We start from the raw sequence: 25,653 nt of genomic DNA on the forward strand, positions 1-25,653 counted from the left end.
TATATAAAGAAATGGGTAATAAAGAAGATTGCATAAGCACACCCTCATATATATAAAAAAAAGAAGGATCCTAATGGCTTTAGTCACTCCATGCAAATATTTTCTGTTCTGCGTAATGTGTAAGAAAAGAGACCAGATTCTGCAAATCAGACCTCATCCGTATCTTCCCTATCACCTCGCTCTTATTGCAGGCACTTGAGAATGGGAAAAAGAGGTAAAAAGTGTGGCTTATACAACATGCCCCTCCTTCTGAGACCTGGTCTTCTGGTATCACACAGCTTTAGATTGTAGAATGATGGGAAGGCTGCTGAGGGCAAAGAGTAAACTGGTGTTTTAGAAAAAGTAGCTTAGGTGGCACACTGCCAGGCTCTCAACTTTGCAGAGCTAGCTCCCTTAATGTGAGTCCCAGAGAAGAAGGGTTGGATTTTGAAAAAGCTGACACCCAGATTTTTTTGCTTATGTGCAAGGTTTACAATATGAACCTCAGTGCAGGAGACAAACCTAACCACAGTCTGCAGGACCCTACCGAACTGACAGCATCAGAGGGAAATTTCATCTCCAAAAGTCTGCTCCTCTTCATTTGTTCCTGGGGACACCTGCAAGGATTGGTGTGGTGAGTGCTTTCCAGGTGGGGGAACTCATACACACACACACACACACACACACACACACACACACACACAAATCATTGCTTTGTGACATCATCTCCACTTAAACGGGACAAATTAAAATGGCCATACTGGGTTATGATCAGGATATGATGGCAAAGATACCTAAGGAAAAAGAATAACTTAAGAAACATGTATCTGGCACTTATTCTGTGAATGGTAACTTGTTAGGTAATGTGAAAAATTCTTGCAGGTCTCTGATCTGAACTAATAAATGAACTAGGAGGAATTTGGACACTTTTATGGAAGTAGGGAGTGAATGGGGCCCTTAATATGTGGAGACTGCACATATTATCATATTTAACCCTTCTGGTTATATTACAAGGGAGGCAGTTTTTTCCCTGCATGTGATTCATAAGAAGGTTCATGTATTTAAAGTCAGAAAAGAAATAAGTAGATGAATAAGCATACCTTGCTTGACTGAACTTCGCTTTGTTGTGCTTTGCAAATATGGTGCTTTTTCAAATTGAAGATTTGGGGTGACCCCATATCAAACAAGTCTATGGGCAGCTTTTTCCAACAGCATTTGCTCCCTTTGTGTTTCTGTGTCACATTTTGCTAATTCTTGCAGCATTTAAAACTTCTTCATTGTTATTATATTTGTTAGGGTGCTCTGTGATCAGTGATCATTTGTACTTGGGATGCCATGAACTGTGCCCGTATAAGATGATGAACTTCATCACTAAATGTTGGGTGTGTTCTGACAGCCCTTCCACTGCCTCTCTCCTTCTCCTTGGGCCCTCCTATTCCCTGAGACACAACAATATTGAAATTAGGACAGTTCATAACCATACAACGACCTCTAAGTGTTCAAGTGGAAGGAAGTAATACATTTCTCACAGTGAATCAAAAGCTAGAAATGATTTAGTGAGGAAGGCAGGCCAAAAGCCAAGACAGGCTGAAAGCTAGGCCTCTAAGAGGCCACCAAAGAGTTAACCAAGCTGTGAATGCAAAGGAAAAGCTCTTGAAGAAAATTAAAGTGCTACTCAGGGAACACATGAGTAATGAGAAAACAAAACAGCCTCGCTGCTTATACATAAAATGTTAGTTGTCTGGAGAGAAGAATAAACAGCTACCGCATTCCCTTAAGCCAAAGCCACACTCAGAGCAAGGCTTCTCTTCAATTTTATGGAGGTTCAGAGAGGTGAAGAAGCTGCAGAATAAAAAGTCTGAAGCTAGGAAAGGTTGGTTAATGAGGTTTGTGGGAAGAAGCTGTCTTCATAACATCAAAGTGCAAAGTGAAGCAGCAAGTGCTGATAGAGAAGCTGCCGCAAGTTATCCACAAGATCTAGCTGAGATATTAATGAAGGTGGCCTCACTAAACAGCAGATTTTCAATATAGATGAAATAGTCTTCTTTTTATTTTATTTTATTTTTTTATCCTGGATTTTTAAATTTTTTTTATTTTTATAAATTTATTTTTTACTGGTGTTCAATTTGCCAACATATAGAATAACACCCAGTGCTCATCCCGTCAAGTGCCCACCTCAGTGTCTGTCACCCAGTCACCCCCACCCCCCGCCCACCTCCCCTTCCACCACCCCTAGTTTGTTTCCCAGAGTTAGGAGTCTGTCATGTTCTGCCTCCCTTTCTGATATTTCCCACTCATTTTTTCTCCTTTCCCCTTTATTCCCTTTCACTAATGAAATAGCCTTCTATTGAAAGAAGATGGCATCTTGGCTTTCATAGCTAGAGAGAAGTCAATTCCTGGCTTCAAAGCCTCAAAGGACAGTCTGAATCTCCTGTTAGGAGTTAATGTAGCAGGTGACTTTGAGTTAAAGTCAATGTTCATTTACATTCTGAAAATCCTAGGGCCATTAAGAATTATGGTAAATCTGCCTGTGCTCTATAAATGGAACAACACAGCCCAGATGACAGCACATCTGTTTACAACATGGTTTACTGAATATTTTATGCCACTGTTGAGACCAGAAAAGAAGATTCCTTTCAAAATATTACTGCTTGTTGACAGTACACCTACTTCCCCAAGAGCTCCGATGGAGATGGACACGATTAATGTTGTTTTCATTCCTGCTAGCACCACATCCATCCTGCATCCCACGGGCCAGGAACTAATTCTGACTTTTAAGTCTCATTATTGTTTAAGAAATAAAATTCATAAGGCAATAGCTCCCACAGAGAGAAATTGCTCTGATGGATCTGAGTAAATTGAAAAACTTCTGAGAAGGACTCACCATTCCGGCCACTAAGAACATTTGTGGTTCATGTGAAGAGATCTAATATCAACATTGACAAGGGTTTGGAAGAAGTTGTTTCCAACCCTCATGGAGGACTTTGAGGGGTTCTAGACTTCAGTGGAGGAAGTAATTGCAGATGTGGTGGAAATAGCAAGAGAACCAGATTTCAAAGTGGAGCCTGAAGTTGTGGCTGAATTACTGTAATCTCATGATAAGACTTCAATGGATGAGGAGTTGCTTATGAATGAGCAAAGAAAGTGATTTCTTCGGGTGAAATTTACTCCTGGTGAAGATACTGTGAAGATTGTTGAGATGACAACAAAGAATTTAGAATATTACATAATCTTCATTGCTGGAACAGAGGCGGGGTTTGAAAGACTGACTCCAATTTTGAAAGAAGTTCCACTGTGGGTAAAATGCTATCAAACAGCATCACATGCTACAGAGACATTGTTTGTGAAAGTGGTCAATCGCTGTGACAAACTTCACTGTTGTCTTATTTTAAGAAATTGCTACTCCAACCTTCAGTAGCTACCAGCCTGGTCAGTCAGCAGCCATCAGCATTGAGGCAAGACCCCCCACGGGGAAAAAAGATTATGACTCACTGAAAGCTCAGCTGATGGTTAGCATTTTTAAATATTTTTTAAATTAAGGTATGTACATGGTTTTTTGACATGATGCTATTTCATCCTTTTGTTTTCTTCAAATGATTGATGATGACTTGGGAAGGAGACAGAGGACACGCACCTAGAAAAACCAGGAACATTCACCAGTCTGCATATCGCCCAACTGGTTAGAGCAGCAGGAGCCAAAAGTGCAGTGGAATCTTTGTAACCTAGAAGTTTTTTCCATAGAAACAAGTTCATATTGGTTCCATTTCTACAAATCCAAATCTTTCATGACCGCCCTGAAGCATCAGTAGTCCTGAGGACCTAAGCTGAAAAGAAGTACCTAAGTTCTGGGAAGTCAAAGGGAACAGGAAGCAATCCAGTAAGAAAAACACCTCAGAGCTAAGTAGTTAAGTGTCAATAACTTCTTATCAAGGACTATGTGGAACACCTGTAAGCCAGCAAAGTCAGATTTATTGTCTGTTGCAACAAGAGAGAGAGAGCACACCTAAGGAAATGTGGTGCATCTTAGTAACAAGTCAGGAGGGACCTGACAGGAATTTTGGGGAAGGGTTCAAGAAAGCATGGGTTTGCTCTGCTTGGACACTGTCAGAAGACTTCTATGGAAGACTTTTGTACTTTAAGCAGGAAGAAAGAACAGGGGTAGAGAAGTAGCAGCCCATTGTTACCTGGGGAGAGGAGTATTTGGCCATGTTTGCAGATAATGCTGCCTTCTTGTTTTGTCCATGCTCAAACGTGATTATGAAATGGTCTCTTTTTTATTTTCTTCCATCATGGCCACAGAATGACCTTGCCTGGTGTTGTTGTTCTGTGAAAATGTTATATTTTAAGGGCCGTTTTTTTTTTTCTTAAATTCCTAAAATACCCAAAGTGGAATGTGGAACTTTTTAAAATGAACAGGGAGTAGGAAGTGGCAGAGGGAAAATTAAGTACAGACAACGACTTCCTTCTAACATCTACATTTTGAAATTTACAACTACTAAATCTATCAAGAAGTCACCTTGATTGTTTAAAAATAAAAAATCAGCACCATTTGTCGAAAAGACTATCTTATCTCCATTTTGTATGGACATCCTGGTAGCAAATCAATTAATTGACCACAAATGTCTATTTCTAGGCTCTCTATTCTATTCCATTGGGTTATTTGTCTATCTTTATGCCAAGACCCCTTTGTAATGATTATAGTCACTTTCTAGTAAACCTTGAAGTCACGTAAATTTTAGAATCTGTGACTTTCTACAAATAAAACGTGGGATGTTTTATGGCTAATTTGAAACTATAGATCAATTTAGGGGAGAAATGGTGACATTAGCAATAGGAAGTCTGATTCTATTATGAATAGTTTCAATTGCTCCATCTTTGAGTTCACTGATCTTTTCTTTTGCAATGTCTAATCTACTGCTAATTACATCTCATGTATTTTTCATTTTAAATGCTGTATGTTTTCATTTCTATAAGTTCCATGCATCTTTTTTATGTCTCCCCTTTTTCTTCTCATCATGATCATGTGCTCCTCTATCTTCTTAAACACGAGGAACAATATTATTATAGCTATTTAATGTCCTTGCCTGCTGATTCCAACATCTCTGCATCTACCCATTTTTTTTTCTTTAGGCAAGGAGAAGCCTTATTTAAAAGTGTTGTAAAGAGGTGGGAGATACTATTGCAACAGAGGAGAGGCACTGTTGCAACCGCAAAAACACTTTGACCATAGATCTGGCAACGTCAGATGTTTCATTTGCTGTCACGATGATGTTTCAGATGATGTTTCATTTGCTGTTTAGTTTGTCTTTTTTGGGGTGAGAGAGGTAAATCCAGGTCCTGTTACCCTAGCTTGGCCAGGAGCAAAGTCCTCCTCCCTGCTATTCTAAAGTCACAAAATTACCCAGTTCTGACCTGGAGCATGGCATCTCACACGCAGCCAGTTTAATCACAACATCTCAGAACACTTCTTCAGTGCCTTCACTTAGAAGTGACTTTGTACTCCTCCAAAGATCATAGTTCCAAAATAGAACACTGTAACACCACCTCTTTTCTCCTTTTCTGAGTGGTTGGGATTTCATAGAATGTTCTGGTCATTGCAATTTCATGCAGTGAATCATATATATATATATATATATATATATATATATATATATATATATATATATATTTACTCTAACTAGTAAACTGTACAATATCCACCACGGGTGCAAGTGTAAGGCTTCGAGATGGAGTAAGGCTTAAAAACAGGGTGAAAATACCAGTTTGGAATATAGCCTGGAAATTTTTCAAAAAAGGTTTATCATTTATATTTTAGTTCACATCCAAATGCCCACATTAAAAAGACTGCAGCAAAATAGCACACAATACACAGCACTTTAACTCAGGTGGGGAGAAGGAGGAGGAGGAAGAAAAGGATGGAACAAGAAAAGGGTGGGAAGGAAGAAAAGAAAGAGGAGGAGGAGGGCTAGCAGTAATAAAATATCGTTTTCAGTGCTTTATTCTATGACAGGTACTCTCCTAAGCACTTATTGAGTCATTTAATGTATTAACTCATTTAATCTCCACAAAAATTCTATAAATAGTGCTATTATCCCATCTACCTTTGAGGTCCTGAAAAATCAGTAAAAGGAATCCTTCAGAATGGAGTCAGGAAGCCAGAAGAGGGACCTCTGGCCATACCACTCTTTGTTGCACTCACCTGACCCAACAGAACCTGAGGGCTCTCTATGCTCTACCTTACCAGGAAGCAGAAAGAAAGGTTTCCTCCTCCCCTTGGCAACAGTCCAGCCAATGAGAAAGGGTCACGGCTCAGCCAATGAGAATCCCCTAAACTTAGGTAATGCCTCCTTTCCTCCAATGGGTTTTTTATTTAGAACAGACTTCCCATCTCCTGTCTTCCCTCTTGAGTCCTCCTCTCCTTTATTCTCCAAACTTGCTTACATTCTTTCATAGCTTCCTTATCCCAGATTATAATCCCCTGCTATTCTCAAATAAGCTATTGTCGATGGTAAAATAACTGGCAGTTTTACTTTAGAAGTTAACAGAGGAAACCAAGGCACAGAAAAAGTAAGTCACTTACCCAATGTTACATAGCATTTTTACTGGTAAGAGTCGGGGGAATCACTAATGGCAAATGCATTTCAGTAGAAATTGAATTCAGTAGAAATGTTATAAATACTTAAAAATGCGCTTGTTAATCTAAATTGAAACTGGTAGCTGGAATATATACTAACTTATGTTGTAAGAAAATGAATGAAAAGGCCGCTGGAGCCCGTGTCCGGGCTGGTGATGGGGTTAATTCCCTTTCGTAAGACTCTTACTTGCACCCACCCAGCCCCGCCTTCGCCCCGCCGCGCCGCGCTCCAACCGCCGCCTCCTCCTCCTCAGTAACGCGGATAACCTTCAGATCATCCTGAAAATCTACGAATTCGGCCTGAGATTTAAAGAGAGACCAGCTGGAACGCTACAGTGAGAAGAGTTCGCGCTTCTATCAAGGTAGGAAGACGGGAAAAAGAAATAAAGAAACAAAAGGCCTCCGAGGGGGAGGGGCCCCGCGAGGAGCCGGGCTGAGGCCGGGGCGAGTGTCCCCAGGACAGGAGAGCCCCGTCCCGGAGAAGCAGGAGCTGCACCAACCTTCCCGGGCGGGCAGAAAGGGGCTCGCAGGGAGTTGGACCTGCGCGCGGGAGAGTGCGCCGAGCTCCCTAAGGGCTGCAGCGCGCACGGCGGGGCAGCTCGGAGGGGCTCGGGAGCAGCTCCAGGGAGGGAGCTGCAGGGCGGGAGCGCAAATCCAACAGCGCAGGCCGGGAGCACAGGGCGCCGGGACACAGCCCAGGATCCGGCCTCCCCCGGGACAGGCAGAGGCCGGGAGGGCCCAGGACAGCGAGGACGCTCCTGCCCGGAGCTGAGCAGATCAGCGGCCCCGCCCCGGAGCCTCCAGGCCCTGCAGACGGAGAGCCCCGTAGTTCCTGCGGAGGCTGAATCCAGGCTTCCAGAGCTGCCATAGCAACTGCGGCTGTTCCTCCTGGGGCCTCACGGGGTAAACAACCCCCACTGAGCCCTGCAGCAGGCAGGGGCAGAGCAGCTCCCCCAAGTGCTAACACCTGAAAATCAGCACAGCAGGCCCCTCCCCCAGAAGACCAGCTAGAGGGACCAGTTCCAGGGGAAGTCAAGGGACTTAAAGTCTACAGAATCAGAAGATACTCCCCCGTGTTTTTGTTTTTTTGTTTTGTTTTGTTTTTTTTTCTTTTTTCTTTTCTTTTTGATTTCTGATTGCTTCCCCCACCCCCCCTTTTTTCACCTTTCTTTCTTTTTCTTTCTCTTTTTCTTCTCTTTTTTTCCTTTTTCTTTTTCTTTTTTCTCTTTCTCTTTTCTTTCCTTCTCTCTCTTTCTCTCCTTTTCCCAATACAACTTGTTTTTGGCCACTCTGCACTCACTGAGCAAAATGACTAGAAGGAAAACCTCACCTCAAAAGAAAGAATCAGAAACAGCCCTCTCTCCCACAGAGTTACAAAATCTGGATTACAATTCAATGTCAGAAAGCCAATTCAGAAGCACTATTCTACAGCTACTGGTGGCTCTAGAAAAAAGCATTAAGGACTCACAAGAATTCATGACTGCAGAATTTAGATCCAATCAGGCAGAAATTAAAAATCAATTGAATGAGATGCAATCCAAACTAGAAGTCCTAACGACGAGGGTTAAGGAGGTGGAAGAACGAGTGAGTGACATAGAAGACAAGTTAATGGCAAAGAGGGAAACTGAGGAAAAAAGAGAAAGACAATTAAAAGACCATGAAGACAGATTAAGGGAAATAAATGACAGCCTGAGGAAGAAAACCCTACGTTTAATTGGGGTTCCCGAGGCCGCCGAAAGGACCAGAGGGCCAGAATATGTATTTGAGCAAATCCTAGCTGAAAACTTTCCCAATCTGGGAAGGGAAACAGGCATTCAGATCCAGGAAATAGAGAGATCCCCCCCCTAAAATCAATAAAAACCGTTCAACACCTCGACATCTAATAGTGAAGCTTGCAAATTCCAAAGATAAAGAGAAGATCCTTAAAGCAGCAAGAGACAAGAAGTCCCTGACTTTCATGGGGAGGAATATTAGGGTAACAGCAGACCTCTCCACAGAGACGTGGCAGGCCAGAAAGGGCTGGCAGGATATATTCAGGGTCCTAAATGAGAAGAACATGCAATCAAGAATACTTTATCCAGCAAGGCTCTCATTCAAAATGGAAGGAGAGATAAAGAGCTTCCAAGACAGGCAGGAACTGAAAGAATATGTGACCTCCAAACCAGCTCTGCAAGAAATTTTAAGGGGGACTCTTAAAATTCCCCTTTAAGAAGAAGTTCAGTGGAACAATCCACAAAAACAAGGACTGAATAGATATCATGATGACACTAAATTCATATCTGTCAATAGTAACCCTGAACGTGAACGGGCTTAATGACCCCATCAAAAGGCGCAGGGTTTCAGAATGGATAAAAAAGCAGGACCCATCTATTTGCTGTCTACAAGAGACTCATTTTAGACAGAAGGACACCTACAACCTGAAAATAAAAGGTTGGAGAACCATTTACCATTCAAATGGTTCTCAAAAGAAAGCAGGGGTAGCCATCCTTATATCAGATAAACTAAAATTTACCCCGAAGACTGTAGTGAGAGACGAAGAGGGACACTATCTCGTACTTAAAGGATCTATCCAGCAAGAGGACTTAACAATCCTCAATATATATGCCCCGAATGTGGGAGCTGCCAAATACTTAAATGAATTATTAACCAAAGTGAAGAAATACTTAGATAATAATACACTTATACTTGGTGACTTCAATCTAGCTCTTTCTACCCTCGATAGGTCTTCTAAGCACAACATCTCCAAAGAAACGAGAGCTTTAAATGATACACTGGACCAGATAGATTTCACAGATATCTACAGAACTTTACATCCAAACTCAACTGAATACACATTCTTCTCAAATGCACATGGAACTTTCACCAGAATAGACCACATACTGGGTCACAAATCGGATCTGAACTGATACCAAAAGATTGGGATCGCCCCCTGCATATTCTCAGACCATAACGCCTTGAAATTAGAACTAAATCACAAGAAGAAGTTTGGAAGGACATCAAACACGTGAAGGTTAAGGACCATCCTGCTAAAAGATAAAAGGGTCAACCAGGAAATTAAGGAAGAATTAAAAAGATTCATGGAAACTAATGAGAATGAAGATACAACCGTTCAAAATCTTTGGGATGCAGCAAAAGCAGTCCTGAGGGGGAAATACATCGCAATACAAGCATCCATTCAAAAACTGGAAAGAACTCAAATACAAAAGCTAACCTTACACATAAAGGAGCTGGAGAAGAAGCAGCAAATCGACCCGACGCCCAATAGAAGAAGAGAGTTAATTAAAATTCGAGCAGAACTCAACGAAATTGAGACCAGAAGAACTGTGGAACAGATCAATAGAACCAGGAGTTGGTTCTTTGAAAGAATTAATAAGATAGATAAACCATTAGCCAACCTTATTAAAAAGAAGAGAGAGAAGACTCAAATTAATAAACACATGAATGAGAAAGGAGAGATCACTACCAACACCAAGGAAATACAAACGATTTTAAAAACATATTATGAACAGCTCTACGCCAATAAATTAGGCAATCTAGAAGAAATGGACGCATTCCTGGAAATCCACAAACTACCAAAACTGGAACAGGAAGAAATAGAAAACCTGAACAGGCCAATAACCAGGGAGGAAATTGAAGAAGTCATCAAAAACCTCCCAGGACACAAGAGTCCAGGGCCAGATGGCTTCCCAGGGGAATTCTATCAAACCTTTAAAGAAGAAACCATACCTATTCTACTAAAGCTGTTTGGAAAGATAGAAAAAGATGGAGTACTTCCAAACTCATTCTATGAGGCCAGCATCACCTTAATTCCAAAACCAGACAAAGACCCCACCAAAAAGGAGAATTACAGACCAATATCCCTGATGAACATGGATGCAAAAATTCTCAACAAGATACTAGCCGATAGGATCCAACCACACATTAAGAAAATTATTCACCATGACCAAGTAGGATTTATCCCCGGGACACAAGGCTGGTTCAACCCTCGTAAAACAACCAATATGATTCATCATATCAGCAAGAGAAAAACCAAGAACCATATGATCCTCTCATTAGATGCAGAGAAAGCGTTTGACAAAATACAGCATCCATTCCTGATCAAAACTCTTCAGAGTGTAGGGATAGAGGGAACTTTCCTCGACATCTTAAAAGCCATCTACGAAAAGCCCACAGCAAATATCATTCTCAATGGGGAAGCACTGGGAGCCTTTCCCCTAAGATCAGGAACAAGACAGGGATGTCCACTCTCACCACTGCTATTCAACATAGTACTGGAAGTCCTAGCCTCAGCAATCAGACAACAAAAAGACATTAAAGGCATTCAAATTGGCAAAGAAGAAGTCAAACTCTCCCTCTTCGCCGATGACATGATACTCTACATAGAAAACCCAAAAGCCTCCACCCCAAGATTGCTAGAACTCATACTGCAATTTGGCAGCGTGGCAGGATACAAAATCAATGCCCAGAAATCAATGGCATTTCTATACACTAACAATGAGACTGAAGAAAGAGAAATTAAGGAGTCAATCCCATTTACAATTGCACCCAAAAGCATAAGATACCTAGGAATAAACCTAACCAAAGAGGTAAAGGATCTATACCCTAAAAACTATAGAACACTTCTGAAAGAAATTGAGGAAGACACAAAGAGATGGAAAAATATTCCATGCTCATGGATTGGCAGAATTAATATTGTGAAAATGTCAATGTTATCCAGGGCAATCTACACATTTAATGCAATCCCTATCAAAATACCATGGACTTTCTTCAGAGAGTTAGAACAAATTATTTTAAGACTTGTGTGGAATCAGAAAAGACCCCGAATAGCCAGGGGAATTTTAAAAAAGAAAACCATATCTGGGGGCATCACAATGCCAGATTTCAGGTTGTACTACAAAGCTGTGGTCATCAAGACAGTGTGGTATTGGCACAAAAACAGACACATAGATCAATGGAACAGAATAGAGAACCCAGAAGTGGACCCTGAACTTTATGGTCAACTAATATTCGATAAAGGAGGAAAGACTATCCACTGGAAGAAAGACAGTCTCTTCAATAAATGGTGCTGGGAAAATTGGTCATCCACATGCAGAAGAATGAAACTAGACCACTCTCTTGCACCATACACAAAGATAAACTCAGAATGGATGAAAGATCTAAATGTGAGACAAGATTCCATCAAAATCCTAGAGGAGAACACAGGCAACACCCTTTTTGAACTTGGCCACAGTAACTTCTTGCAAGATACATCCACGAAAGCAAAAGAAACAAAAGCAAAAATGAACTATTGGGACTTCATCAAGATAAGAAGCTTTTGCACAGCAAAGGATACAGTCAACAGAACTAAAAGACAACCTACAGAATGGGAGAAGATTTTTGCAAATAACATATAAGATAAAGGGCTAGTTTCCAAAATCTGTAAAGAACTTATTAAACTCAACAGCAAAGAAACAAACAATCCAATCATGAAATGGGCAAAGGACATGAAGAGAAATCTCACAGAAGAAGACCATAGACATGGCCAACATGCACATGAGAAAATGCTCTGCATCACTTGCCATCAGGGAAATACAAATCAAAACCACAATGAGATACCACCTCACACCAGTGAGAATGGGGAAAATTAACAAGGCAGGAAACAACAAATGTTGGAGAGGATGCGGAGAAAAGGGAACCCTCTTACACTGTTGGTGGGAATGTGAACTGGTGCAGCCACTCTGGAAAACTGTGTGGAGGTTCCTTAAAGAGTTAAAAATAGACCTGCCCTATGACCCAGCAATTGCACTGTTAGGGATTTACCCCAAAGATTCAGATGCAATGAAACGCCAGGACACCTGCACCCCGATGTTTCTTGCAGCCTTGTCCACAATAGCCAAACTGTGGAAGGAGCCTCGGTGTCCATCGAAAGATGAATGGATAAAGAAGATGTGGTTTATGTATACAATGGAATATTCCTCAGCCATTAGAAACGAAAATACCCACCATTTGCTTCAACGTGGATGGAACTGGAGGGTATTATGCTGAGTGAAGTAAGTCAATTGGAGAAGGACAAACAGTGTATGTTCTCATTCATTTGGGGAATATGAATAATAGTGAAAGGGAATATAAGGGAAGGGAGAAGAAATGTGTGGGAAATATCAGAAAGGGACACAGAACATAAGGACTCCTAACTCTGGGAAACGAACTAGGGGTGGTGGAGGGGGAGGAGGGCAGGGGGTGGGGGTGAATGGGTGACGGGCACTGAGGGGGACACGTGACGGGATGAGCACTGGGTGTTATTCTGTATGTTGGTAAATTGAACACCAATAAAAATTCATTTATTAAAAAAAAGAAAATGAATGAAAAGATGTAGAAAGTGCCTCCCCCACCCCAGCCCCCACTTTCTACCAGTCGCGTCCTTCCTTGGAGTTAGCGAAGGTCACATCGCTGAAGAGAACTTGCTACTCGTGTTCAGACTCTCCTTCAGCCTCTTCTCATTCCTGGCTGTTTCTTGGTTCTCCCTCTAGGCTAAAGTATCTTCCACAATATGCTACTGCAAGGTGCCCAGATGCTGCAGACCCTGGAGAAATCCCTGAGGAAGAGCCTTCCTGAATCTTTAAAGGTGACAGTGGAAAATTCTGGGAGGAGTGAGGAATAGAAACTTCCTATAAAATAAGGAAAGAGACTAACACTTATTAGCACTTGGTCTGTAGCAGGTGCTAGTGGTGTTTTCTCTCACTGAGTTTGCATGACCTCTCTACAAGATATTTACTACTATGCTTGTGTCACTGATGAAAAGATGAGTTCAGTTAGGTAATTTACCTGATATCACATAAACAATAACTTCGGTGCTATGTTATGAACATGGTTATGTGTGGGACCTAAGTGCCTTTTGCTCTGTGCTCTGTGATTCAAAAAGCGTGCCCTTGGTCCTTTCCAAAAAAATACTCTGTGATAACATTGGAGTTTTATCCAGAATTTTCTTCCAAAGTTGGCTTAGACTGCATATTACTGTTTAAATTGTTCTCTCGAAAAGAATACTTGCCAGGTAAGAGATTAACCATCATGTCCTCTCTAAAATTCATAAGATGTCAATTCCTATTTTGACTTAAACTTCCCAGTGTCTCTGAGCTTGCTGTGTATCAGGCTATTTTGTGGCTGACTCCCAGTATCTCCCTTAACTTAGTACAATTGGTCAGAAATCTCAGGATTAAATAAGATATACACATAAATACCTGCATCCAGAACTGTGCAAGAGCAATGTTAATGACAGGTTTGGGTACTTGCCTGTGTTTTTCTTTAGCAACCAAAGAGCTATGTTCCCCTCCAGTGGAACCAAAACACAATCATGTGTCTTTGTGTGTGTGTATGTGTGTTTAGAAGACAGATGTTTTTCTGAAAAAAAAAAAAAACAAAACACTTCTGCAGACATAGAAATTAGATTTTTACTGTTTTATAAGGCACTCGTGTAAGATTTATACATTCTATTTTAATTTTTAAAAGATTTATTTATTGATTCATTTGAAAGAGAGGGAGAAAGCAAGCACATGAGCAGGATGGGGTGAGGAGGGCAGAGAGAGAGGGAGAAACAGTCTCCCCACTGAGCAGGGAGCCCAACATGGGGCTCAATCCCAGGACCACAAGATCATGACCTGAGCTGGAAGCACTTAACCAACTGAGCCACCCAGGTACACCAGATGCATACATTTTAGATAAGTTAAATGCATTTGCCTCCTGCACTCCCTCACAGGTCTGTTACTCCCTTCTTGACTATAAAGGAGAAAAATATTAGCATTATTTTATTTGGTGATCACATGGCTTAATTTTCAATTATTAGAAACAGATTAAGGAAACAACCTGCCCTATTCTTTAATTACTACTAAAAAAATGACTTTGAGCCACAACTTACCCTTGAACAATGTAGGTTCACTTTTTGTTTTTTAGATTTTTATTTATTTATTCATGAGAGACAGAGAGAGAGAGAGAGACAGACAGACAGACAGACAGGCAGAGGCAGAAGCAGGCTCCATGCAGGGAGCCTGATGCGGGACTTGATCCCGGGACTCCAGGATCACACCCTGAGTGGAAGACAGGCTAAACAGCTGAGCCACCCAGGGAGCCCCTGTAGTTTCACTCATACATGGATTTTTTTCAGTAATTACAGTACACTACTGTAAATGTATTTTCTCTTCCTTGTAATTTTATTAATAAGATTTTATTCTAATAACAACACAGTATATAATATACAAAGTACATCTTAATCAACTGTTTATATCAGCAGTAAGGCTTCTTCTGGTCATTGTAGGCTATTCATGGTTAAGTTTGGGGGGAATCAAAAGTAACATACAGATTTTCCTCTGTGTAAGGAATCAGTGCTCCTAATCTCCATGTTGTTCAAGGGTCAACTGTGATCCAAAACTAAAGTCACGCACTTTGGTAGATTCTCACTAACATTAGTCTCTATTAACCTAATATTTAACTCCTTTCATTTCGTAATCCTTGAGATCCAGGCAACCTTGCAGGAAGACAATAAATTCTGGGGAAGGAGGTAACATCAGTTAGATGCTCTGTGAACAGTTAACTAAGATATTTTTATGGTAAGTAGCTATTTTGTAAGTTCTTCAGGGCACAAGTTTTCCTTCGTGCTTTTGTGTAGAATTTTGTCATTTAAATTTCCCTTTACCCCTTATGTTAACTGGACCCCAAATATTTTGAGAAAATTATTAGCATATCCCCAAGTGTCCTTTCTTGGAATATCTCTGTGGTAGGATAAGTGCCTCAATTTTCATGAACAATTAGCATTCTCCTTCTTTGGTTGCATATTAAAGATACACATTTTCCCCTAATTGAAATCTAGAATATTTGTATGCTGGGTACTTTTAATGGATGTATAGCCTAAAATTCAAAACTTACTTGAGTCTCTGTTGAGAAAAAGTCTAGCCATTTCTCTAAGTGTTAGATATTAAATACATTTTAGTGCTTGTGTCAACTCCAGTTGAGTCAACTTACAGTAGTTGCCTAGGTATGTTCTGAGTTCAACATGAAAAAAGAAAAAAAATTTAATTAATTAGGCCATGGAAATAACAAAGAATAACAGTTCTACATGTTTTCAGATCTCATAATGGATAATATTGTAGTGTAAATCAATTTTACAGGCCCCAAATGCAAATGTGTAAAAAGGTAACATTTGTATTTTGCCAAACTATACTGAACTTCTATATCAAGACTTCCCTCGTGGTTGAAAACAAAATAAATTTAGATAAACTCAGTCAACTGAGAATTTTTTTAAAAGATTTATTTGTTTATTTTAGAGAGAAAGCATGTACATGTGCAAAGCAGGGACAGGACCAGAGGGAGAGGGTGATGGAAAGAAACAGACACCCCGCTGAGTGCAGAGTCCAATGCAGAGATTGATCTTATGACCTGAGCTGAAACCAAGAGTTGGACACTTAACTGACTTAGCCACATAGGCACTCTCAACTGAGGTTTTTCCCCCTTCTCTTTCTCCCTGATCTAACAATTATTTATGTGGGATGGAGATCAGGGAGAAAGATCCTGGTATAGTCTTTGCCCATCATCTATCCATGGTGGAAATTATTCAAGTATATATCATCCTTTTGACCTTGGGTCATTGGCATGTTTCTTCTAAAGTTGGCTGAGACTGCATATTAATGTTTAAATTGTTCTCTCGAAAAGAACACTTGCCAGGTAAGAGATTAACCATCATGTCCTCTCTAACCATCTTTTTGACCTTGGGTCATTGGCATGTTTCCATGCTGTTATCTGCAGAGGCTTCATGTTTACATGTGCCACAAGGCCCATGCTGGTATCCACTGCTACACTCCCCCATCCCCATGCCACAAAAATGCAATGCCCAGGCTAGGTCTCATTCATTCGCTCCCCCTCCTCTCTCAACAACACAATGAGGGTGAGAATCCACCAGGGACTCCAAGTCTCAGAATCTCCCAACCCATTCTCTTGAGCACTATGTTGTAGTCTCTGCTTGTTGGTGGAAGTTAATTTAATCTTTCCAGAGAATAATCTGGTCACTTATGTTAAGGAGTTTTAAACATGTTGCATAACCCTTGAACCAGCAACTACTCTTCTGGATATTCTAAGAAAATATCAGTTGCCCATGCAAAGGTTTCTGTGCAGGCATGTTCCATGAAGAATTATTTGTCAAAATGAAAAGTTGGGAATGGCTAAAGTGACCATCAGCAAATAAATCAAACTGATATATCCATACAATGGAATCCTATGCACCCATTATAAAATAATTGAAAATTTTTCTGTTTATGAACATAGAATTATGCCCACAATATATTCAGTGGGGAAAAACACCATGTATCAGATCATTTTATTTTTGTAAAATTGTGTATCTCTGTGTGTATGAATAGAAGAAAGTCTTGGAAGAGATCATTTTAAATCCTAAAATGAAAAGTGTTATTCTTAAAATCATCAAATGCAATCTGTCCAAACATTTCACTCTACGCATGTGTGATTCATATTGGATGGGGAGAAAGAGATCGTCTCATCTGAGGTTAAAAAAAAAGTAGTACATGGAGATTGTTTCACCTAGATGCCCTATTTGACCCTATTCCAACACCAAATTCCATAATTTCATAGAAATAATCCTTGTCCTGATCAAACAAGGCACTTAACTATCCTTCATAACAAACTGACCCTCTCTCCCTTACTGGGCTGCTGCAGGTTTATGGGACCGTCTTCCACATGAACCAAGGAAACCCATTCAAACTAAAGGCTCTAGTGGACAAGTGGCCTGATTTTACAACAGTGGTTATCCGCCCTCAGGAGGAGGTAAGGTGTCAAATGTGGAATGAGTATGTTTCTATGTTCATGTTTGCTGTGCGCCTGCCATGTGCCTAGCAGTGTGGCAGCCCCAGGGGATATAGAAATGAATTGTGTTATAGTGAACAAGTCCTCTCCTCAAGAAGCTGAAAGAAAAAAATTAGCAAATAAAACAACACAGTGTGAAGTGTGCAGAAACAGATGTACAATACAGAAATAGCCCAGGTGAAAGTCGATTCAACTATGGAGGTTAGAGATGGAGGTTACCAGATAAGGTCAGAGACACTTCCTGATGAGAGATCTCATCTGCGCTGGATTTTGTACAGGTTTTGTAAATATTATTAAGCTGACAAAAAAGAGGCCATTCCATCAGAGAAAAAAACCAAGGGCAAAGATAGGAAGGTGTGAGACAGCACGATGAGCTAGGACAATTATAAAAAGTAAATTTATAAAAGTATAATCTCCATATGCATTTGGGGGAATCATTTAAAGATTTATTTATTTTTATTTTAGAGAGAGAAAGAGAGAGAAAGCTTAAGTGGGAGGAGGAGCAGAACGAGATGGAGAGAATCCCAAGCAGACTCCACACTGAGCATGGAGCCTGATGCGGGGCTGCATCTCACAACCCTGAGATCATGACCTGAGTTAAAACCAAGAGTTGGACACATAACCAACTGTGCCACTCAAGTGCCCACATTTTGGGAAAACATGTAAAAACTAGTGAAACTAAACAGTTAATACATTTCAGATAAAAATTCCTAAGCTTACTTTTAAACACTCAGTAAAATTATAAATTTATAAAAATACAAATATTATATCTTTCATAGAAATAAAGTTATTTGAGACCACGAAATTAAACAATATGTAAAGAAATTTGTATTAGTAATAAAAACTGAACTGAAATGAAATTATTTGATCTTTTATGTTATATGTGATCGTAAGGAACAGTGTGTCAGTGGGTATCCTTGCTGAACTGTCAGTGTATTTTGGGGCAACATTTTCCAATTATTTTTTATTTTTTTTTTAATAATAAATTTATTTTTTATTGGTGTTCAATTTGCCAACATACAGGATAACACCCAGTGTTCATCCCGTCAAGTGCCCCCCCTCAGTGCCTGTCACCCATTCACTCCCACCCCCTGCCCTCCTCCCCTTCCACCACCCCTAGTTCATTTCCCAGAGTTAGGAGTCTTTATGTTCTGTCTCCCTTTCTGATATTTCCTACCCATTTCTTCTCCTTTCCCTTCTATTCCCTTTCACTATTATTTATATTCCCCAAATGAATATCCAATTATTTTTTAAAGAAGCTTTCTAATTCTGCACTGAATTGTGGTAATATTTTCCTGTCCCTCCTTCCTCCTCATAATCTTATCTATTGTAAGGAGTTAAGAAGACGGAGGAATAAGAGGACCCTAAGTTTGTCTTGTCCCTCGAATACAACTAGATAGTGATCAAATCATTCTGAACACCTAAGAAACCAGTCAGAGATCTGAAAAAAACAAATGCTGCAAGTCCACAAGTAGAAAAGCAATTGCTGTTTGGAAGATAAGAGGTACAGACACTTAAACCTGGGGTGATATAGGTGAGGATACGGAGTCAGGGAGGGATCCTGCTTAAGGAGACTACCACAAAGTAGTATAAGCCATGGAGTACAGAACTGTAACTTTTAGTCTCCTGGGTCAAAAAAGAAAGGATGGTGCCTAAGTGTGGCATAGTTCACAGGTGTAGGGACAGGAAAGGCAGCTGAGAACAGAGAATCTAGATGCTGGCTTTCTGCTCTGTGTTGCTATAAATGGTGAACCACTGCATGGTCCCTTCCCCTTCTTGGGAAGGGGTCCAGCAAAAGGCAGAGTGGGTTGAGACCCTCCCTGGGAGGACAGCATGGGTCCCTACCATGGGAGTCCTTATAATTTTGGAGTTTTGAAACTCCACAATTTTATCTCAGTTCTGTTGCCTAAGATAAAAATGCTTGGACATATGCAGGGTGAACATAGAGTTCTGACAGAAACCTAACATAAAAATGCTTTGACATATATAGGGTGAACACAGAGTTTTGACAGGAACCAGGGAGACAAGAGTGATTGATCACATTTCTCTAAGGGCTCATTGAAGAGTGGGGGATGAGAATTTTCAGTTGCAGGGCTAGAGAGGAGGTTGCCACCATTTTCATCCCAACCCTGCCCGTGCTGAAAGCCTTCAGGGAGTAAAACAGTGCCAGTTAGTGGAGTCTGGAGCTGCCTACATCGAACCCTGCCTCTGCGCACTGGAGGTATATTTCTGCTGGGACAAGTCCACCTCAGAATCAGCACAACAGGTGCCTCCCCCAGGGGACCAGCACATACAACTCACTTGCACCATGTTCACTGATCAGTTCACTGATAGAGGGCTGCAAAGCTTCAGCTCTTTGGGAAACCAGTATATAGCATTCTTTGTATTTTTAGTCTTTAGTCTTTTAGCATTATTTTTCCAGTTATTTTCTTATTTCTCAATTCTTTTTTAATTTTTATATATACATTATATGTATTTTTTTCATTTTTTTCTTTCATTGAATTGTATTATATTTCTTTCTTTCTTTCTTTCTTTCTTTCTTTCTTTCTTTCTTTCTTTCTTTCTTTCTTTCTTCTTTCTTTTGGTATCTAGTTTCTTTGAACAAGAGGACCAAAACACACAGAAGATCTAGGGGTTTTGTTGTTGTTGTTGTTTTCTTTCTTTTTTTTTCTGGACAAAATGATAAGACAGAAAAATCCAACTCAAAAAAGAAAGAACAGGAGGTAATTAATACAGCCAGCAGTTTAATCAATACAAAATATAAGTAAGATATCTGAACTAGAACTTTTTAAAAGATTTTTTTATTTATTCATGAGAGATGCAGAAAAAGAGGCAGAGACACAGGCAGAGGGAGGAGAAGCAGGCTCCGTGCAAGGAGCTTGAGGCAGGACTCGATCCCAGAAATCCGGGATCATGCCCTAAGCCAAAGGCAAATGCTCAACCCCTGAGCCATCCAGGCACCCATTAACTAGAATTTAAAAGTATAATTATAAAGACACTAGCTGGACTTGAAAAAAGCATAGAAGACACTAGAGAATCCCTTACTATAGAGATAAAAGAACTAAAATCTAGTCGGGCCAAAATTAAAACTGCTATTACTGAGATGCAGTCCCAAGTGGAGGCCACAAAAATGATTACAAATGAAGCAGAAGAAAGAATCAGTGATAAAGAAGATGAAATGATGGAAAATAAGAAAGCTGAAAAGAGGGGGAAGTAGGGAAAGAAAATTGTAAGATCATGAAGGTAGACTTAGGGAACTCAGCAATTCCATACAGTAAAATAAAAATCCATAATATAAGAATCTCAGAAGAAGAAGAGTGGGGAAAAGGGGCAGAAGTTTTATTTGAACAAATTACAGTTGAGAATTTTCCTAATCTGGGAAAGGAAACAGGCATTCAAGTCTAAGAAGCACAGAGAACTCCTCTCAAAAATCAACAAACATACGTCAACATCTTGACATATTATAGTGAAACTTGCAAATTACAAAAATAAAGAGAAAATCCTGAAAGCCGATCAGGACAAAAGGCCCTTAAGCTACAAGCGTAAGCACATAAGGCTGGCAGCCGACCTGTCCACAGAGACTTGGCTGGCCAGAGCGGACTGGCATGATGTAGTCAACATGTAAATAGGAAAAATATGCAGCCAAGAAAATTTCATCCAGCAAGGCTGCCATTCAGAATAGAAGGAGAGAGAAAGAGTTTTCAAGACAAACAAAAACTAAGGGAATTTGTAAACACTAACCCATCCCTCAAGGAATATTTCAGTGAACCCTTTGAGCACGGAGAGACCAAAAGTAACAAAGACTAGAAAGGAACAGAGACTTTATAGGTAATACAAGGTCACAAAATTCATATCTTTGAATAATTATTCTTAATATGAGTGAACTAAATGCTCCAATGAAAAGACATAGGGTATCATAATGGATTAAAAAAACACCAATAAAAAACAAAGACTCCTGGAATAAATAATCAAAATTTGTATGGAACCAGAAAAGACCTCCAATAGCCAAAGGAATGTTGAAAAAGAAAAAGAAAACTGGTGGCATCACAATTCTGGACTTCAGGCTCTATTACTTAGCTGTAATCATCAAGACAGTTTGACGCTGGCACAAAAACAGAGACATATTTCAATGCAACAGAGGAACCCAGAAATGGATATAACTCAGTGGTCAACTCATCTTCAGCAAAGCAGGAAACAATATCTGATGAAAGAAAGATGGTCTCTTTAAAAAATGGTGTTGGGACAATTTGGTAGCCACATGCAGAAGAATGAAACTGGACCACTTTCTTATACCATATACAAAAATAAATTCAAAATGGATGAAAGACCTAATTGTGAGACAGGAATACATCAAAATTCTAGAGGAGAACATAGGCAGCAACCTCTTTGACCCAAGCTGCAGGAAGTTCTTTCTAGACACAACTCCAAAGGCCCAGGTAACAAAAGCAAAAATGAACTATCAGGACTTCATCAGGATAAAAATCTTCTGCACAGCAAAGGAAACAATCAACAAAACTAAAAGGCAACCTACAGAATGGGAGGAGATATTTGCAAATGACACATCAGATAAAGGGGTAGTATCCAAAATCTATAAAGAATTTATTAAACTCAACACCCAAACCCAAAGAATCCAGTTAAGAAATGGGCGGAAGACATGAACAGACATTTCTCCAAAGAAGACATACAAATGGCCAACAGACACATGAAAAAATTCTCAATATCACTCAGCATCAGGGAAATACAAATCAAAACCACAATAAGATACCACCTCACATTGGTCAGAATGGCTAAAATTAACAACTCAGGAAATGACAGATGTTGGTGAGAATGCAGAGAAAGGGGAACCCTCATAGACTTTTGGGAATGCAAGCTGGTGCAGCCACTCTGGAAAACAGTATGGAGGGTCCTCAAAAAGTTACAAATAGAGCTACCTTATGACTCAGCAATTGCACTACTAGGTATTTATTCAAAGGATACAAACATAATGATTTGATGGGGCACATGCACCCCAATGTTTATAGCAGCAATGTCCACAATAGCCAAACTGTGGAAGGAGCCAAACGTCCATTGACATGAATGGGTAAAGAAGATGTGGTATATATATATATATATATATATATATATATATATATATATATATAATGTGGTATATATATACATATATATTACTCAGCCATCAAAAAATGAAATCTTGCCATTTGCAATGATGTAGATAGAGCTAGAAGGTCCTATATTAAGTAAGAGAAAGTCAAAGAAATATTTCAGTCAGAGAAAGACAAATACCATGTGACTTCACTCATATGTGTAATTTAAGAAATGAAAAAGATGAGCATAGGAGAATGGAAAGAAAAAATAAGATAAAAACAAAGAGCGGGGGTGGGGGTGGCAAATGCCTGGGTGGCTCAGTTGTTGAACACCTGCCTTCAGCTCAGGGCGTGATCCGGATGGAGTCCTTTATCAGGCTCCCTGCAGGGAGCCTGCTTCTCCTTCTGCCTGTGTCTCTCATGAATAAATAAATAAATCTTAATAAACAAAGAGTGGGCAAATCATAAGAGACTCAACTCTAGGAAACAAACTGAGGGTTGCTGGAGGGGAAATGAGTGGGGGGACAGGTAACTGGGTGATGGGCATTAAGGAGGGAACTTGATGTAATGAGCACTGGGTGTTATATGCAACTGATGAATCAATAAATTCTACCTCTGAAACTAATAATACACTACATGTTAACCAAATTGAATTTAAGTTAAAAAAATTTAATAATAATTAAAAAATAAAAAATAGAAAGCAAATTTAAAACAATAATATTCTCATCTGTTATTTAATCATTTGAGAGGACCTTCCTAAATAAGTGGTTTCTTTCTTTTTGGAACTACACTTTGTTGAATTCTAGCATTGTTTTATTTTTTAAATTTTTTTTATTGGAGTTCAATTTGCCAACATATAGCATAAAACTCAGTGCTCATCCTGCCAAGTGGCCCCCTCAGTGCCCATCACTCAGTCACCCCAAACCCTCGCCCACCTCCCCTTCCACCACCCCTTGTTCATTTCCCAGAGTTAGGTGTCTCTCATGTTTTGTCACCCTCACTGATATTTTCACTCATTTTCTCTCCTTTCCCTTTACTCCCTTTCACTAATTTTTATATTCCCCAAATGAATGAGACCATATAATGTTTTAGAAAGGATTTCTAATTTTTCATCTTCTTTGGTTTCATTAAGTATAGATGGAGATTTTAATCCAGAATTAGTTATAACCAGATTTAATGCTGGGACATTCATAGATGTGTGTTCTGCAAGTATTTGAACTGCAGTAGAATTCATTCTTGCAATAGATGCTTTTCCTTATTATTTGTTTTTCTCTTCTTCCTATTGAGAATAACAGAAGTATAGAAGAATGCTTTCCAATAATTCCTTTTTGATTTGAAATGTTAATGCAGTATGTGGGTAGATAGTAGTACCGTTATGCAATTGCCATCATAATTGAATACTCGACTCTCTTCTCTTGATCTCATTATTTAAATGATTTAGGAATAACTGGAATGCACCAATAAAAAATACCAACAGTTTATTACTTAAAAATATCACAATGTATCTCACATTTTGGTCCTTAGTACATTTTGAGTGTATTTTGGGTTTTTTTTGTTTTTTTTATTAAATATTTTATTTATTTATTCATGAGAGACAGAGAGAGAGACAGAGAGAGAGAGAGAGAGAGAGACAGAGAGAGAGACAGAGAGGCAGAGACACAGGCAGAGGGAGAAACAGGCTCCATGCAGGAAGCCCAACGTGGGACTTGATCCCAGGTCTCCAGGATCATGCCCTGGACTGAAGGCGGCACTAAACCGCTGAGCCACCCGGGCTGCCCTTTGAGTGTATTTTGTATGTAGTGTAAGAAAGTGGTCTGGTTTCATTCTTTTCCATGTAGCTCTCCAGTTTTCCCGACATCATTTATTGACGAGACTTTTTTCCACTCGATATTCTTTCCTGCTTTGTATGTCATAGAATAATAGGTAGTATAAGCAGGAATTTATTTCTGGTTCTCTACCCTGTTTCATTCATCTGTGTATTTATTTTTGTGCCAATACCATATTGTTTGATTATGAAAGCTTTCTAATATATTCTGAAATCTGGAATTGTGATATCTCCATCCTTATTTTTCTTTTTAATTTTTTTCTTTTATTTATTATTTATGATAGTCACACACACACACAGAGAGAGAGAGAGAGAGAGAGAGAGAGAGAGGCAGAGACACAGGCAGAGGGAGAAGCAGGCTCCATGCACCGGGAGCCCGACGTGGGATTCGATCCCAGGTCTCCAGGATCACGCCCTGGGCCAAAGGCAGGCGCCAAACCGCTGCGCCACCCAGGGATCCCTCCATCCTTATTTTTCTTTCTCAAGATTGCTTTTGTTATCTGGGGTGTCTTTGTGGGTCCATACAAATTTTAGTGTTATTTGTTCTAGTTCTGTGAAAAATTCTGTTGATATTTTGATTGAGATTGCACTGAATCTGTACTTTGGGATCTGTAGTATGGAAATCTGTGCTTTGGGTAGAATGGACATTGACAGTATTAATTCTTCCATTGCATGAGCATGGAGTCTCCTATCCTTTGCTTGTGTCATCTTCAATTTCTTTAATCAGTGTTTTGTAGTTTTCAGAGTACAGGTCTTCCACAGTTTCCTAGGTTAAGTTTATGTCTAGGTATCATATTCTTGCAAATGCAATTGTAAATGGAATTTTCTTAATTTTTCTATTACTTCATTATAAGTGTATAGAAACACAACCAATTTCTGTGTATTAATTTTGTATTCTGCAACTATAATTAATTCATTTTTTACTTTTAAAAGTTTTTGAGTGAAGTATAGGGTTTTCTATAGTATCATGTCATCTGCAAACAGTGGCAATTTAACTTCTTTATGAATTTGGATACAGTTTATTTCCTTTTCTTGTTGGATTGCTGTGTTTAGGATTTCTAGTACTATGTTGCATAAAAGTGGCAAGAATGGGGGTTCCTGGGTTGTGGTGGCACAGTCCATTAAGTGTCTAATTTTTGGTTTCAGCTCAGGTTGTGATTCCATTGTCATAGGATCCAGCCCTGTGTCTGGCTCAGCCCTCAGTGCAGAGTCTGCTTGAGATTCTCCCTCCCTCTCCCTCTGCCCCTCTTGCTCTTTCTCTCTCTCTCTGAAATAAATAAGTAAATCTTTAGAAA

At 39.7% G+C, this 25,653-nt stretch overlaps 1 protein-coding gene across 5 annotated transcripts in view; it reads left to right on the forward strand.

The window, feature by feature from the left end:
* The first annotated feature begins 469 nt into the window (after positions 1 to 469).
* GLYAT (glycine-N-acyltransferase) overlaps positions 470 to 25,653 on the forward strand; it is a 30,666-nt gene continuing 5,482 nt past the window's right edge. The window contains exons 1-4 of one of the 5 annotated variants that reach the window (XM_055300742.1): positions 470 to 613; positions 6,815 to 6,975; positions 13,120 to 13,214; positions 17,303 to 17,410. In XM_055300742.1, coding sequence (XP_055156717.1) covers positions 13,140 to 13,214; positions 17,303 to 17,410 — 183 coding nt within the window. In that variant the 5' untranslated portion in view covers positions 470 to 613; positions 6,815 to 6,975; positions 13,120 to 13,139. Of the gene's footprint in view, positions 629 to 6,422; positions 6,547 to 6,814; positions 6,976 to 13,119; positions 13,215 to 17,302; positions 17,411 to 25,653 lie in introns of those variants that run through there. The other 4 variants (XM_055300743.1, XM_055300744.1, XM_055300741.1 and 1 more) reach the window with 4 other exon arrangements.

This window comes from Nyctereutes procyonoides, unplaced genomic scaffold (genome assembly GCF_905146905.1).
Source record: "Nyctereutes procyonoides isolate TBG_1078 unplaced genomic scaffold, NYPRO_anot_genome, whole genome shotgun sequence".
Classification (NCBI taxonomy): domain Eukaryota; kingdom Metazoa; phylum Chordata; class Mammalia; order Carnivora; family Canidae; genus Nyctereutes; species Nyctereutes procyonoides.